The sequence below is a fragment of the Lissotriton vulgaris genome, chromosome 5 (assembly GCF_964263255.1).
Source record: "Lissotriton vulgaris chromosome 5, aLisVul1.2, whole genome shotgun sequence".
NCBI classification, from domain to species: Eukaryota; Metazoa; Chordata; class Amphibia; order Caudata; family Salamandridae; genus Lissotriton; species Lissotriton vulgaris.
In genome coordinates this window covers 979,375,510-979,392,212 of record NC_141693.1, presented here as the reverse complement: position 1 = coordinate 979,392,212, position 16,703 = coordinate 979,375,510, and the positions used below count along the sequence as shown (strand labels likewise).

The 16,703-nt window shown below is 48.8% G+C and overlaps 1 protein-coding gene across 1 annotated transcript in view; it reads right to left on the bottom strand.

The window, feature by feature from the left end:
- ADAM12 (ADAM metallopeptidase domain 12) overlaps positions 1 to 16,703 on the bottom strand; it is a 364,066-nt gene that overhangs the window by 229,017 nt on the left and 118,346 nt on the right. The window contains exon 6 of the mRNA XM_086919547.1: positions 11,069 to 11,204. Coding sequence (XP_086775673.1) covers positions 11,069 to 11,204 — 136 coding nt within the window. The remainder of the gene's footprint in view (positions 1 to 11,068; positions 11,205 to 16,703) is intronic.

Sequence of the window (16,703 nt, the reverse complement as noted above, 5' to 3'; positions counted from 1 at the left end):
ATTGCGGGGAGTGCAATTCTGGGGTTTGTGACATACATTAATATGTAATCTGCATAAAGGGATATGCGTTCGTCAGTACCATCATTCTCTCCTCTTCGAAACCCCGTTATATCCAGGTGCATTCTGATCGCACAGGCTAGTGGTTCCAGCACTAATGCAAAAAGTAGGGGAGATAGTGGACATCCCTGTCGAGTGCCCCTACCTATATGGAAGTCCTGTGACACCACCCCATTGACTCTGACCCTAGCCATGTGTTTTTCGTAAAGTACGGCAATCCAGCGCCGAAACTCCAGACCAAATCCGAACTCCTCTAGTGCAGACATAAGAAAGGGCCAGTGCACAGTGTCGAATGCCTTTTTGGCATCCAGTGACAGGAAAGGATGTGGCTCTTCTCGTTTGTTTGCCACCTCAAACCAGTTATGCAACCTCCTCAAGTTAAGTCTCGTCGACCGTTTAGGCATGAAGCCAGATTGGTCACTATGAATGAGCCCAGGGATTACTGCTGCGAGCCTGTTTGATAGAATTCTGGCTAATATCTTGGTCTCTAGGTTTATGAGAGAGATAGGGCGATAGGAGCTGCACACCTGTGGTGGTCTGTCCTTTTTTGGGATTACTGCGATCGTGACTGTCCGCAAGTCTCTTGGGAGACTTCCTATCTCATGGGCCTCCAAGTATAAGTGGAGGAGATACGGCTCAAAAAGCGTTGCGTGTTGCTTGAAAAATTCCGGAGGTAGTCCATTAGGTCCTGGGGCCTTCCCAGTCTTCAACTGACCAATGGATGCCATTATTTCTTCTGTTGTAATCTTCTCGTCTAGTGTCTTTGATTTGCTATCTGTTAATTTGGGGAGCCGTAGTGTTCAGAGATATACCTGTATCTGTGACGGCTCAGCTTGCTCGCGTTGCGTGTAAAAGGCCTCATAATAGTCCGCAAAAGCGTTAGCTATTGCAACCTGAGTTAAATGGGTTAGTCCGTCCTCCGTCTGAATTTGAGAAACCCTCATGCTATCCAGCTCTTTTTTGCTAAGCCACGCTTGCAGTCTTACCTGTTTTGTCTCCTACATCATACAGAAGCTGGTGCATGGCTTGTATCGCGTGTTGTGCATCTCTTTTAGCCAGCGCAAAATATTCCTGCCTAAGGAGTTGTAGGCTGCGGAGCAATAAGGGATCGTCACCCTTACTTGCCTGTGATTCAAGCTGCAGGATTTGAGATTTCAACCCGGAGATATCCTCCTCCTCTTTCTGCTTTTTATGGGCTATTATATTTTGTGCCCTATCACGCAATATAGATTTGTATGCATCCCACAATGTAATGGCAGAGTCCACCGACCCCACGCTCTCTCTAAAATACAACTCAGTGTCAACCCTGTTCCCTAGCCACCTGAATATCTTTGAGTTCCCAAGGGTATAATTTCCATTCCCCGTTTGGTCGTTTTACATGAGCTCTCACCGTGAGCCATAAAGGGGAGTAGTCTGAGAGACCCCTTGCTAAATATTCTCCCTCTCGTATCTCTCCTAGTTCTCCCACTGGGGTAAATATGTAATCTATCCTTGAAAAAGCTTTGTGGGCCCTGAATAAAAGGAGTAGGCTCTACTCTGGGGATGTTGCCTTCGCCATACATCCATGAGTGCTAGTGTATCTACAAACCATTTAAGTGGCGTCTCCTTGGGGTCTACCGTTGGGACAGTCTTGCGGTCACTTGTAGGGTCCATCACATCATTAAAGTCGCCCCCAATAATATGTGTGTCGGAGCCCGCCTCTAGTAAAATTGCTGCGAGTTTCTCCATCGTTTGCCTCTGGAGCTTGGGTGGTGCGTATACACTAATAAAGGTGACGTGCCTTCTTTTCCACACTTCCTTGACCGCTACATATGTGCCACAAGGGTCAGCCAAGGTGCGTTCTAGTCTAAAGGGTGGGTTTTTCCTAATGAGTATTGCCACCCCCCTCGCCCCGGTAGAGAATCCAGCATGGGCCAATGTTTTGTACGCCCCTCGACCCAGAAACCCACACTGAGTGCCCTTTAAGTGAGTTCCTGTAGGAGAATTACATCTGGTTTCAATCTCTTACAGTATGCTGCCACCAACCCTCTTTTAACCTTATTCCCCATCCCATTCACATTCCAGGAGAGGATCGAATACACTTCTGAATTAGGTATAGCCATCTCGGTGATGTACAAAGGTTAGTCCCTCAGCGAACTCTCTTCCCCCTCCACACTGTTGTTGTTTCTGCAATTCCATGATGTCTGATGCATTCTTGTTTTGCCACTCAACTGTAACGGAACCCCAACCCAAATCCCCCACCCACCCTCCCAAACCCCCCCAATATCCATCCGACTATCCCCAGGGTCAACGGGACCAACTGCGTCGTGATCAGATTGGTGAGGTCTATCGACCACCCCCGGAAACTTTGTAGCTTAAACTGTGTCCTGCCCCTCCAGCCCCTCCCTGTGTAGATCCTCTGCCCCCCTTGGGCCCAATGTGAGTGGGCCCTTAAGCTTTAGAATGCAAAGCCCAGTAAATTGGACAGGTGTTCCCACTGCAAATTACAATAGCCACACAGTCCAAACCTGGGAAAAAAAGGGGGGAGGGAAGGGGTGGGGCGCGGGAGGTAAAAACAGGGAGTGGAAAGGGAAAAAGGGATTAGTGGGTGTAGAAAGTCAAAAATCACAAGGATAGGACACCTGGGATAGTGCGCAATGTCCTTCTGCGGTCCGGTCACCCCGATGCTCCTCGGGCCATTTAGTGCTCATCAACTTCTGCAGACACTGGTTGGTTCCGAATGTCTTTCCCATTCCCAGTGGCAGTCTCTCTCATACCTTCTACTAGGTTAATGTTTTGCAGCAACGGATGATCTTCCTCCGAGTCCGTCGTAATGTCTTGATCCGTGCAGTCTGCCGAGTGTCTCATGACCGTTTCCTTCAGTTTTCCTGTTCCTATGGTGCTGTCTAGGCGCTGCATGCTTTCTGGGTCCAGCGCTTGCAGAGTGGTCACCGTCAGTATTCTGTTCCTGTATCGTGTCGATCTAAGAGTTGTGTTTGGGACAACCTCTGTATTTCTCCTGATACGCTGCTGAAATCTAGGTCTATTACTGCGAAGTGACCGGACCGTCCCAGAGCGCGGCAGCACATCTCCAGTGACTCTCGGAATGGGGCGTTCCTCCAGCCAGTGCCACGCCTCTTCCGGAGTGTTGAAGAATATGGACCGGGCTTGATAAATCACTTTAAGTTTGGCAGAAAAGAGGAGCATATATATGATTTGCATTTGTCGCAGTTTGTCCTTCACTGAGTCGAACGTTTTACGTTGCTTCTGTACCTCCCGCGAGTAGTCTGGGAACACCATGATCCTTGTGTTTTCCAGCCTGACTTCCCCTTTTGCCAGAATGCCCTGAGAAGTAGATCTCTGTCTTGGTAGGTAAGGAACCTTGCAATCAGTGGTCGCGGGGTGCTCCAGTTGGGGGCCTGACCCAGGTATTCTGTGTGCTTTCTCTATAATGAAACATGGTGAAAAATGAACATCCGGGAAGCTAGCCAATAGCCACTTGCGCAGGTAGGCACCAGCATCCGTCTCTTCAATGGCCTCTGGAAAGCCAAGAAAGTGGAGATTATTTTGTCTGGCTCTGTTTTCTGCATCATCAACCCTCCAGAGGACATCCTTCATGGCAGTCATCAGGGCCGTGACCTCACTACGCAGTGTACGGGTGGTATCTTCGACTTCCGAGATAAGGTGTTCCGCTTGAGTGACTTTCTCTGAGACCTTCCTCAGGTCTTGACGTAGCAGGTTGACAAAGTTTAATCTCATCAATTTTACCTTCAAGCGCCTCTCTAGAAGACTGGATAGCCTGCAGGATAACATTATTATCATGGGGACCCGCCGGGCCCGTGGCGGAGGGATCCTGCGCCTGCAGCGGCTTAGTGAACTTGTCCATTTTCCCATTTCGGTGTTTTGGTGTCCTTGTCCCTCGCCATTCGAAACCGTCACTCGGGGGGAAGTCAAGGCGCAACCGCCAGTGGGCCCGGGCGGTCACCTCAGCCCTCCGACCACCTCCCATGTCACCCTCGACGATTAGGTCCCAGTATGTATTTGCGCTCTCGGTTCTGTGATGAGTTATGCTGCCAATCCCCTGCGAGCTATGTTGCACACCTCCAACTCACCGCAAGTATGACCGTCTCTGCGCCATGGGCTTCGCTATGTCTGGTGAGCAGCCGCAGGGGCTCCCTCAGGCGTCTTCTGCGTCACCCGTGGGCCTTTCTTTAGTGCCCCTGTGTCCTCCACACCTTCAGATATCTCAGAATGCTTTCCCTGATAGGTGTCCCTTATGTTCTACCGTCCGGGTGCGTCTCCTGCTTTACAGAATGACCCACACCCTATTGCAGGCATGATATGCAGAGCTATCAGTTCTAGTATCAGCCCAGCCTCCTCAGTCCCGCTCCCATCCACCGTTCCACTGGAGCTACAGAACTGTTTCACTCAGTTCTCAGGGGATTCCCAGATCCCACTCTGCTCCTTGTCTGGTTCTGGACTGTCTGTGCCACTCCTAGTCTGCCACCTTCCCGCAGTTCGGCCAGAGGACGTCCCAGCATTGGCCTCACTATGCCCAGTGAGCAGCTGCCGGGACTCACACATGCGTCTTGTGCGTCACTCGTATACCAGCCATTTGTGTTCCTGTGCCTTCCACCTTCAGGCATTTCAATCTGTTGCCCTCAATATGAGTCCTCTATGCCCTTCTGCCCTGGTGTGCCCTCTGCTGTCCCCTCCACAGAGCGGGTATCCATACCAGGGCGCAGGAGTGTTGTGCAGTATTGTCAGCTCTAGGATCAGTCCAACCCTCTCATTCACGCTCCCACCTGTTGTTGTACCGTAGCTGTGGGACTGTTTTATTCAGCTCTCAGGGGCCTCGTGGGAGTCCCAGGACCCAGTCTATGTCGTGTCTGGTGCAGGTCTGCCTATGCCTCTCTTGGTCTGCTCCCTGTGTGCTGATCGGCCAGAGGGTGTCGCACCTGCGAACTCAGCAGATCTTCCCTCTACTTTAATGTGGTGCGCGCTACTCACGGCAGGGTCGCTGAGCCGATCGTCTCTGGCTCCATGCACCGCTCCCCTGCAGCGCACTTCAATTGACACGCTGCAAACGTCAATCAATCTATCAATCAGAGTTCTTGTAGAGTGCGCTACTTACCCGTGAGGGTCTCAAGGCGCTGAGGGGAGGGGGGTGCTGCTACTGCCCGAAGAGCCAGGTCTTGAGGAGTCTTCTAAAGGCGAGTAGGTCTTGGGTCTGCCGTATGTGGGTAGGGAGGGTGTTCCAGGGCTTGGCAGCGAGGTAGGAGAAGAATCTGCCGCCGGAGGTCGTTCGTTGGATGCGGGGGACAGCAGCAAGGGTGAGGCTGGCGGAGCGGAGCTGGTGGGTGGTGGATGTAGAAGCTGAGTCTGCTGTTAAGGTAGGCTGGTCCGGCGTTGTGGAGTGCTTTGTGTGCGTGGGTGAGGAGCTTGAAGGTGATCCTCGTGTCGAAGGCGGCCGACAGGTCCAGGAGGATGAGGGCTGATGTTGTCTAGTTGGCGCCTGATGTCGTCTGTGGCAGCGATGAGGGCTGTCTCTGTGTTGTGGTTTCGTCTGAATCTGGACTGGGACGGGTCCAAGATGTTGTTGTCTTCCAGGTGGCGGGTCAGTTGCCTGTTGACGATTTTCTCAATGACCTTTGCCGGGAACAGGAGCAGGGAGATGGGCCGGAAGTCCTTGGGGTCCGCCTGGGCTTTTTGAGGAGGGCGTTGATTTCGGCGTGCTTCCAGCTTTCCAGGAAAGTCGCTGATTCGAAGGAGATGTTGATGACCTTCCGTAATTGGGGTGCAATGGCTGCATCTGCTTTGTTGAATATGTGGTGTGGGCATGGGTCTGATGGAGATCCTGAGTGGATGGAGTTCATGACCTTGCGTGTCTCGTCGTCGTTGACGTTGGACCAGGTGGTCAGGCGGATGACGCAGGTGGTGTTCACAGGGGAGGTGGAGTCTGGCGTAGTCGGGCGGTTGTGGTGTTGAAGCTGTCATGGATGTCAGCGATCTTGCGGTGGAAGAAGATGGCTAGTGAGTCGCACAGTTCTTTTGAGGGCGGGATGTCGTTGGTGTTGGCACTGGGGTTGGAGAGTTCCTTTACGATGCTGAAGAGTTCTTTGCTGTTGTGTGCGTTGTTGTCCAAGCGGTCTTTGAAGGAGGATCTCTTGGCTAATCTGATGAGGTGGTGATGTCTGCGGGTGGTGTCCTTGTGGGCTGCGTGGTTGTCCGGTGTGCGTTCATGGAGCCATATTTTCTCCAGTTTCAGGCATGCGCGTTTGGAGGACTGGAGCTAGTCGGTGAACCAGGTGGCTCTCTTGCTGGCTTGACTGTTGGTGGCTTTCTTGAGCGGGGCGAGGATGTTGGCGCAGTCGTCGATCCACTGTCTCTGAGGTTGCGGGCTGCGGCCTCTGGGTTGGTGGGGTCAGTGCGTGGGTTCTGGGTGAGGGTGGTGATTAGCCGGTCTTCGGTGACTTTGCTCGAGCAGAGGTGAGGCAGCTGTTGGGTGCGGTGGTGCGTGGTTGGTTTCTTGAAGGTGAAATGAATGCAGCGGTGGTCGGTCCAGTGCAGTTCGGTGGTGTGGTCGAAGGCGGCGTGGGTGCCTGTGGAGAAGATGGGGTCCAGCATATGGCCGGTGGAGTGGGTGGGTGTGGGGATGAGTTGTTTGAGGCCGAGGTTGGCGAGGTTGTCGATCAGGGTGGCGTTGTTGGCGTTGTTGTTGTTCTCGAGCAGGAAGTTCAGGTCCCCGAGGAGGATGTAGTCCGTGGAGGCTAGTGCGTGGGTGCTGGCGAGGTCGGTGATGGAGTCGCTGAACTGAGCCCGGGGTCCGGGGGGGTCTGTAGATGAGTGTTCCTCTGAGGGTGGTGTTGGGATCGGTGTGGATCCGAAAGTGCAGGTGTTCGGCGGTGTTGAGGGTGTCCTCTGCATGGGTGGCGACCTTGAGGGTGGACTTGTGGATGATGGCTATTCCTCCTCCGATTCCATTGGCGCGATCACTGTGGGTGATCTTGTAGCCATTCGGGATGGCTATGGCGAAGTCAGGCGCCGAGGAGTCGTTCCACCAGGTCTCGGTCAGGAAGGCCACGTCTGGGGCGGAGGTATCGAGCAGATCCCAGAGCTCGAAGGCGTGTTTGCTTGTGGAGCGGGTGTTGAGGAGTATGCAGCGGAGGTGGTTGGGTCCATTCCTTGGAGGTTTGGTGGTTCTGTCGCAGGTGAAGCTGCAGGTGCAGCAGGAGAAGGTCCGTCATTTTAAGGGGAGGGAGGAGGGAGGAGCAGCCGGGAGGCGGAAGCCAGTGTATAGCGAATGGGTGCGGGGGCGGGGCCGCAGGGGCAGCAGCGGCGGGAAAGTGAGCAGTGGGCACGGGGGGGAGGAAAAATAGCACCCAGGAATGGACCGCAAAGAAACCAGGGATGCAGGGCACAAGCGCTGGTGGAGCTGCAGCAGGGGGCCGACCTACCTGGAAGGTCAAGGGTCGCTCTCCTCACCGCACAGCTGCCGCCACTTTAAGGGGAGCTGGGAGGCAGGAGGCAGGGGATAGCGAATGGGCGTGGGAGGGCGTGGGAGGGCGAGGCAGCAGGGGCAGCAGCGGCGGGAAAGTGAGCAGTGGGCACGGGGTGCGAGGAAAAATAGCGCAAGGAATGGGCAGCAAAGAAACCAGGGATGCAGGGCACAAGCGCTGGTGGAGCTGCAGTGGGGGGGGGAGCGACCTACCTGTTGGTCAGGAGTGTTTCCCAGTCGGGGAACGCCTCACCTCCCATGCAGCGAGCGGCTCGTCTTTCCTGCACCGGCTCCGGAGCGGGGGAGCCGACCTCCGTCATAGCATCGTCGGGCCCCTCAGCAAAACCACCCAGATGCTGCAGCCAGTCCCCAGTGTGCACCGGGACAAGTCCTCCTGCACCCATGTACCTCGACCGGTACGGACCCACGCCTCCACCGTTCAGTTGTCGCTATGCAGCATCCAGTATGTCACCGTTGCGACACAGGATCATCCGGTATATCACTTGTCCTCCCCGATGCTCACACCGCCGCCATCTTATTTGCGGCCGGGTCTGCACCGTTTCGTCTTTTTCAGGCAGGTACGGGCCAATTCAGTCTAGTTTGGGGTCAATCAATGCATGTACAGAGTTTCTTGGCATTCGGTCCGTGTTTTGTGTGCGGGATGTGCCACTTGAGCTCTGGATCAGGCAGGATCTTTTCTTGGCCCTCGGAGCTCCGGAATAAAGATTCTAGAATCTTAGGGCGTGGCCAGCAGCATGACGGACTAGACGTGTCCGTCCGGAGCTTCGAGGGCCAAGAAAAGATCCTGCGTAATCCAGAGGTCAAGTGGCACATCCTGCACACAAAACACGGACCAAATCATGTGTGAATCACGTGGATCATGTTTGTTACCCATTGGAGTCGTGTGTTGTTGTTTATCCAAATAAGGAAAACCAAGCAATTCAGAGTTTTTATATTGATGGGAGGACATCAAGGTTTTGTTTTCCTATAGTGCTTGCAGTCTGTAAAAAAATGTTTATTATTTGAGGTGGTCGACATGGTCTTTCACTCAAGACGATTCAAAACGGTGCCATTATCAGTGTTTTTTTATTAATATAGTGCTACAGGGCTTTAAGTGAGATTAAGGAATTGAGGGATCTCTAAAAGGGGCATGAACATGTAGATATAGGCATGGCTTAAAACGAACTACGGGGCATATTATCAAGAACACGGCGTTAAAATTATCGGCGCTTTAGCGGCAGGAAACTGTAAAGCGGCAATAATGGGCTTGATAATATGAGCTTGTGAATTCCCATAGAAGCCCAGGTTCACACCAGAACCTGGGCTTCTATCGGAAATCACAAGGGCATATTTTCAAGCCCCTTATCGACGATTTAGCGGATGTTTCCTGCCGCTAAAGCGGTGATAATTTTAACACTGTTCTTGATAATATGCCCCTACATTTCTATGATTTCCATAGTGTGCCGCTCAACTGCTATTATTAGAGGTTTCTCCAGGTTTTCTGTCATTGCATCCAGATGTATAACACAATAACTGGCATGCACTTAAAACCAACACTCTATTGGCTTCATCAATTGTTGTCTCTGTGAGCTCTGCTGACAGTTCAAGGATTGGATGACCAGGTATTCTGAACTTCTTTTAGACCCAGGGACAGGAACGCGCAGTGCCTTCAGCCGTAACTCCAGAGATCTCATATCTCGAGGCGACTCAGTTCGAAGTATGCACTATGCAAGAGAGCTCTGCTGCACAATGAAAATGCAAAAACAACACCCTGGACACAGATAACACTCTTTGGAGTGCAAGATTAAGGTAAACATGTGAAAGATAGACAGGACTACGTCACTAACATGGATTCTTTTAACGTTTTTACATTCGTTTTTCAGCAATTATACATGTTTTTACCAGTAAAGCTCAGTGCTTCAATATAGGGCTCGATAGGGGCTTGTTTCAATGTCCGTTTTAAATCACTATCGGGTTTGAGACCCAGAGTGACCTGGCTCACCTGGAGAACAGATCCTGTGCACACGCACGTGTGGTAAATAGTCTGGGTGTAAGGACTAAAGATTCTACTGAGAGAAAGTAGTTGCTTCAAAAAAAGAACGTAGGGTATCGAGATTTGTGTGGATAAAGTTTTTTTATAAGTCATATAGTGGACAGTACAGTAAGATAGTAGCCAGCCGACATGTGTTTCGGCACACCGTGTAGGTGGTGTAACTCATCAGGGCTGTAGGGCTACAGAAGTGGCAAGATCGGTAAGGCACGGCGCGGTGGAATAATAAACCCCGTCCGTGTGTGTACTGAAGGCGAAAAACGCCAGGGGGCTGCTGGACAGTCAGGCCGGAGGTGTAGGGTACAGGGCGGGTGGCGTCCTGTTCTTCGAAACGGTACCTGCAGCAAAGAAGGAGCGCACACGATACATGCGTTTGGGGGCGAGCGGCATCCGGGTAGTGACCTGGCTCACCTAGGGTGCTATAAGCAGAGCCACTGGAACTATGTGCTTCTGCGGCTCCAGGGTATTTCACATAATTAAGGATTTGCCATATTTGTCAAAAATTCCACCACCTACTACAGAATTTGCAGATTTTAACAAGACAAATAGTTGTTACTAGATCAACGGTTTGAAAGTTAGTTAAAAAAGAAAAACGTATTGCAGCATTGTGGAATGCCCGTCACAAAGTTTGATTAGCCACCTAACAGTTTCTTGTTGCTGTATTTCGGTGTTTAAAGTGGTACTAACGAGGTATAACCTTCTCCAAGACAGTGTTAACGTGTGAAAATTTGAAAATACTGAAGTAATAGTATCTTAAAATGCGCAACATTACACAATTACAATTTGCCTTCTTTTTGTCACATAATTCAGTCAACCCTTCCGCATAATTTAGTTTTCCCTGCCGCATAATGCCAGTGGTCCGGGCCATAATTGCAAATAATGCTACAGTAGAAATAAAATATATCAAAACACTATGAAGATAAATATATATCCCGGTCGTATACTCATTTTCACCTTCTTTTCTTACAGTGACAAAATCCTTCACACTGTTTCTGCTGTAAAACAGTTTTCATCTCCTAATGACTGTGGTGATGGAAGCTTGCGACCTCCATACAGTGAGGGGTGTCTCAGGTACCCCTTATGTTAACACATGCACAGTAACAACAACAATCCCCTGTGACCTCACCACTGTTCCAAGTCACTCTAAGTAGCCCAAAGCATTGGTATTATAGATACAAGTGGCACAATTAGACTTTTCTGGTGAGGCTGCAAGCCCATTAGGGAAAAGAACATAAGATGATTTCCTGCTTGTGAGAGGGCCTTAGAGCTATCGTGGGTGGGTCAGGCCCACCCTCTAGAACCAGGCCTCGGTACAATGCTAGTGATACATTCACATTACCACTTCTATTGCATGCGTTGCCATGGCCAAAATAACTTACGCACAACAATTGCATAGTGAAACAAATAGAGTTTCTTAATATTGTGTTAAAAAAAAGAAGATTTGATCATATTCATTGTAATTTAAGAAGAAATATGTGGTATACCTGAGTTTTTCAATGGTGGTCTTTCTGTTGGCAACCAAGAACGGTATTAATGTCTTCCTTTTGAGGTAGGTAACCAAGGCAGCTGCAACGAGGCTTAGAGTCGTCACCAGTGTTCCCAGTATGGTGTTCCTGTTGTCTGAAAGAGAAGCAGCGTAGGTTTGTAGGTAATGCTGGGAGTCAAGCAGACGGGCTGTCTTACTCTTTTGATTAGCATGAATGTTGCTGCCATTGAAACACCCACAAAAGCTGGCGAACCTACTAAGAAATCTAACCACACAGAACTACGGGCCATATTATCAAGAAAGGGCGATACATTATCGCCGCTTTTATCGGCAGGAAACTGTCGCTAAAGCGACGATAATGGGCTTGATAATATGCCCTTGTGAATTCCCAATAGAAGCCCAGGTTCTGGTGTTAACCTGGGCTTCTATGGAAATTCACAAGGGCATATTATCAAGCCCATTATCTCCGCCCCCGTGTACAGATAACAATCAGTCCTCAAAATATTTTGTGTATCTCTCCCACATATGGACCCGATTATGTTGTAGAAAGATGTTCTCGTTTTTGTCAAGTACATTAGGTGCCTGTCCCTTTCTGAGGCAACTGCACACAGTATTCCATTAGCGGAAACAACGTGAACGCCAGAGGTTAAATGGTGATGCGGATATAAATGTTTTAGCGGTAAACATGGGGACATGCGATATTTTAATCTCTTTGATTCAAGCCACTAATTGAAAGCACAACAGCTGAGGGCAGTAAAGCTGTACGGCGTGCCTGCTGCCTCCTTGATTTAAACGAACATTTCTTGACGTGGATGATTCATGTCTGTTACATAAACCTGCTGAAAGCTAAATGTTCATCTAAGGAACTTTAGGCATGTTGAGCCTCTGCTGTGACCAATATCTATGACTGTTTATTCTGTTCTTTCTCCACTATGCTTCTTTCTTGCATCACACTACTTTCTTTCAACCTCTATACTATTCTCATTTGTGCTCTCCTTCACTTGCATGTAATAATTAATGACATTCATTAGCAACAACACAATCCCCTTGAGGTCGGGGCTCTAGCGTTTGGCAGGCAAATCCCTGTCCCATCCTCTTCTTTGTAACATGGTCAGGTTATTCCCTATTAACTGGTGGCTGCATCCAGGGAATGCGTACTGCTAGGCCGTACTCAAGAGTTCCCCTTATACGCTTTAGAATTAGTCAAACGTGTCTATGGCGCCGCAGCACTATCATCAGTTCAAGTCTTAACTGTGCCTGTAGCACTGAAGTGTGCCATGTTGCTGTGAGTGCCCGGACAGCAGGCACTTGATAGTTCTGATCTTGTATGGGGAATTCAGACTGCTTGCAGGCTCTCTTCCTGGGGGGGCTCTCAAGAGATGCTCCCAGCCTGCAAAGATGCTGTAAGTTAATCTTACCCTTTTGAGAAGGGTCCTTCAGCTCTCGTCTGAACTCCAAAAAAAGTGCACCAACGTCTGTGGCTCTGTACTGTGCTCAGGGGTCAGTCAGGGACAGTTCTCTCGCTGTGTGGGCTCGACCTGTAGATCGTAGCCCAGTATTTACTCAGACAATGGCCCAAAAGTCTTGGCAACGTTGTTACCAGCAGCCCTTCCTGGCATACGGGGTTGCTGAAGTGCTTTACAAATTAAGCACTGAATCCTCTGTTGCAATTGCCTCCACCACACCGGTTAGGTGTCTCAGTGCTATCGCAGTAGAAACTTCAACAGTGGCCTACTATGGCATTCGGGGTCAATACATCGGGCGGTACAGGCTTGGCAGTTCCCACACCGCACTCAATACACAACTCAGTCCACAGCAGCCCTCTCCGGGTATACGTGGATCGCCAAGCCAACACTACACACAAGCAACAACCCCATTGGTGCACAGCTGTTCCCTCACATATTCCTCAGGAAGGCTCCCCAATGGACCTCGCTCGGTCACAGATCATGCTTCCTCACAGGGCACATTGGTCTTAGCAAGCAGGCAAGCGCTGGTGCTCTAGGGCAGATGGACTTGGTTTACCTGGGTGACATCCCCTCATCCAGCAGGGAGACTAGCAGGCGTTGGCCCCCAGTCCTGGTCATGAGCAGAAGTCCTGCAGAGCTTCCCCTTCTCACAGAGCCCATCTGGCTGCTTGGCAGATGACACATTTTGGGGTCTCAACCTCCCCTTCTTATAGTTCTTTTCCAGACACCAGATGTGATTTAGGGTCTAAGTCTTCGAAGTTTTATGTTAGAGTTCTGCTTCTTTTGAAGTGTACATTTTTTCTTCTCTTCTTACCCTCTTAAAAGTCTGTCCCGGCAGGAAAGACTCCAAAGCTGAGTGTCCCACAACACAGTTCGTAAGGGTGACCAGAGGTCACACCTGGATGTCAGCCACAGTGATATATGCATCAATAGGTTAATCCTGGCTTCCAGCCCAACTCTTTATGACTCTCTTATCAGCCCAATCTCCTTCCTGAGATATGTCCAGGCCCCTTCCTTGGTATCTATCACTGAATCAAAGACGATTCCTCTGAAGTGTAAAAAAGGAGTATCTTCCTCCCTTCCTCCAGTGTATACCATCCAACTCACAGGAATGCAGCATACACAAATCTATCTCGGGGGATTTCTTTACTCTTCATGTCTTCACCAGCCAGGCCTGGACTTCCCAACATGGAACTCAGAGTCCTACATGTAATGTAGCACTGCAGGCACACTAACACTCAGTGTAAATTCACAGCTCACAAACTGTCCAGCACTGTTACCTCCAGGCATTGTGAAACTACAGGCACACATACATTCGGCACACACATTAAATCTGCGCACACTGTTCAGTACTGTAGCCTTTATGTATTGAGCTAAGGTGTCCTATTTGCAAACACACGCACTGCCATGCACTCAGTATGTGCACCAAACCTTCATGTACTGCATGTACTGCTCTATTCTTGTACTGTAGCCCTCCCAGGCACCCATACATCCAGTACAGAGTCATTATTCTTGCACTGCGCAGCACTCCACATCCACATGATATAGGTCAAGGGTTAGTTGAGCACACAACAGCGGTACTTTGAAAAGGTGAGTCCTGTAAAGCTCACTACAGTGTCACAGAGTAAACCGGACCTGTTCACTACTACTGTTCACTACATGATATGCTGCCACCACCGCATTTGTGCTGCTTAACTCTTAATGAAGGCAGTAATGTTCAACCACTATGATAGCAGCACTTTGGGTATCCCTCCCAGTCCAACATGTCCTCAATCTGACAGACAGACCTATGTCATGGCACACATGCATGAGCCATTACTTGCCTATGATAAATAAAATCAGAATTAGGGATCCAGGCAACAGTACATTTGGGCAGGCAGTGCAGAGATACACGTATTTAATCATGCAGAAGACTTTTCAGTCCCAACATTCATTCAGCTTAGAATTTCTTCTCTTCTCTGCTTTCATACTTTCTATTCTTCTGTCTGCTTTCATTCCTTTTCCCATTTCCATTACTCACCCTTTCCTTCTTCCATGCACGCTCTCCCCTCCCTGTTTTAATCATTTTGCCTCTCTTTTCAATAATTAATTTTCTCTCTCAAGCTTTCTTTCCTCTTTTGCTTGTTTACAAATATGTATCCTTCCGCTCTTTCGCTCATCCCTTGACTGCCTCTCTCCTGCTTTAATTTTGTCCTTCTTGGCTTTCATTAATTCTCCCGTTGTCTTCCTTTCATACCATCTGTAGAAAATACTCCTTTTCTGTGTGGTCTCCCGGAAATTTTGCCTTTTCATGACACTATATTTTTGCTGGCTTTATAACACTGTTCACTTTAAAGTGCCTACCACTCCCCCTTTAAACATGGTCGAATTGGCATATACCTAATTGGTGTAATTAACTTACTTATCAGTCCGTAGTATATGGTACAAAAATGCACACACAGCCTATAACTAAATGTCAGTAGTGGACTTCAACACCTATTGTGCCATCCACTATAGTGAACAGTGTTGAAAATGGCTTGAGGCCTATCAGTGCAGGCTGGCTGTAGGAGTGTAAAAACTGCAATTCGTCTTGTCTAAATAAACCCTTTTGACAGGTTCAAATCGTACTTTTAAATTTTTATAAGCCACCCCTATATAGACATTATAGCCCACCAGGCATGGTACACAGTATTTAAAAGTGGGGCATGTAGAAATGTAATGTTACCATGCCTTTACAGTGGCTAGCACCAAAAGCTATTTTTCATTGTGGCAGGCCTGGCTGCCTTATGTAAAAAAAAAATGAACACATATTAAAGTCCCAGGAGTTTAACTTGGGACTGGGACCAGCTAGAAAAATAATTAAACTATTTGTTATACTTCTCAAAATCCAATTCAATGGTCAAGTCAGATGTTCAATACATATTAAGGAAAAGTAACATTTAGAAAGTTACCTATTTCCTGTTTGAACTTCTGCCAGCCAGTAAGTAGCATATGAATAAGTGTGAAAAAGGTGTGAAATGCAACCAAGGAGCAACCAAGCAGACCTGTATGGGCAGAGATGACCCCTCTGAACCACACAGAATATGCAGTGTGGGGGTTTACTTGAAAGGACGGGAACAGGATGGTAAGGCAATTTTTGTATATCCACTTTCTGGTTTCTGAGAAACCCTGCTTTGTCCTACCAGACTTTTTTCCCTGGGTTTACTGGGGGTACAGTGGCTGCTTCAAGCTGGAGTTTGGTGTAGAAGTGAGATAACACCATGGCTAACATAGTACAAGCCCCACACACACCGCCCTTTCAGCCCAAGTTTAGTATGGCAGTAGATTTTTTCTGTCTTGAAAATTCACAAATTAGGTAGGGTTGGATCTTGGGCCGTTTACTGCATTGATTATGGCATGTGCGGGGAATGAGATTTTGCTACCCTTTTTAATCACTTAGATATTAATCTCATTCATCAATTTGGATCGGTTGTTTTCTGTCATTGAGTAAAAGACAAAACCCCACATAGGTTAGATAAACCCCATAAACTGACGCAACTCTGAAGAACCACTTACGACTGATAAAGTTTGAAAGATTTAATATAAAATTAAGAAAAGTTGCAAATACAATCCTCTCAGGATAAAATTCAACAAATATACAGGAACTAGAAGGAACATAAATTCCCTAAAGAACCTCAGTCTACAAACGAATACAATCAAAGTCAGTTCCGGAATCAACAAATTAAAAGCATAGATATGATGTGGTTCTGTTGCGTCATCTAAAAGAAAAGAATACAAGTTAAATCTGTCCCTACTCTATACTAGGTGACATCCCTACTTCGCAAGTTTCTAGTACCCTAAAAAGGTGTCAGCAGTTTGACTCCCTAAGAAGTTCAAACTCTCTTAGCCTCTAAAGGTAACTTAAGTTTTAAGAAGCAGTACCCTCTCTGCCTACCCATCCGCTCTCTAAGGGTCCTCGGCCTACTGCTCTCTTGCGCTCTGATCTCTCTCAGCGCATCTGCTCAAGTCATCTGCTCTCTTGCCTGCCCTGAGCTCTTCGCTGTTCCCGCTAATCGCTCATCGCTATCTTCTCCCCGGGGTGCTGTCCCTAAAATACACAATCACAGTGTGGGTGGAACGCCCCTTCGACGCCCACCACGGACTTTCCCCCATGATGTCATTTTCTAGCTCTTTCCATGGCTTCGTCTC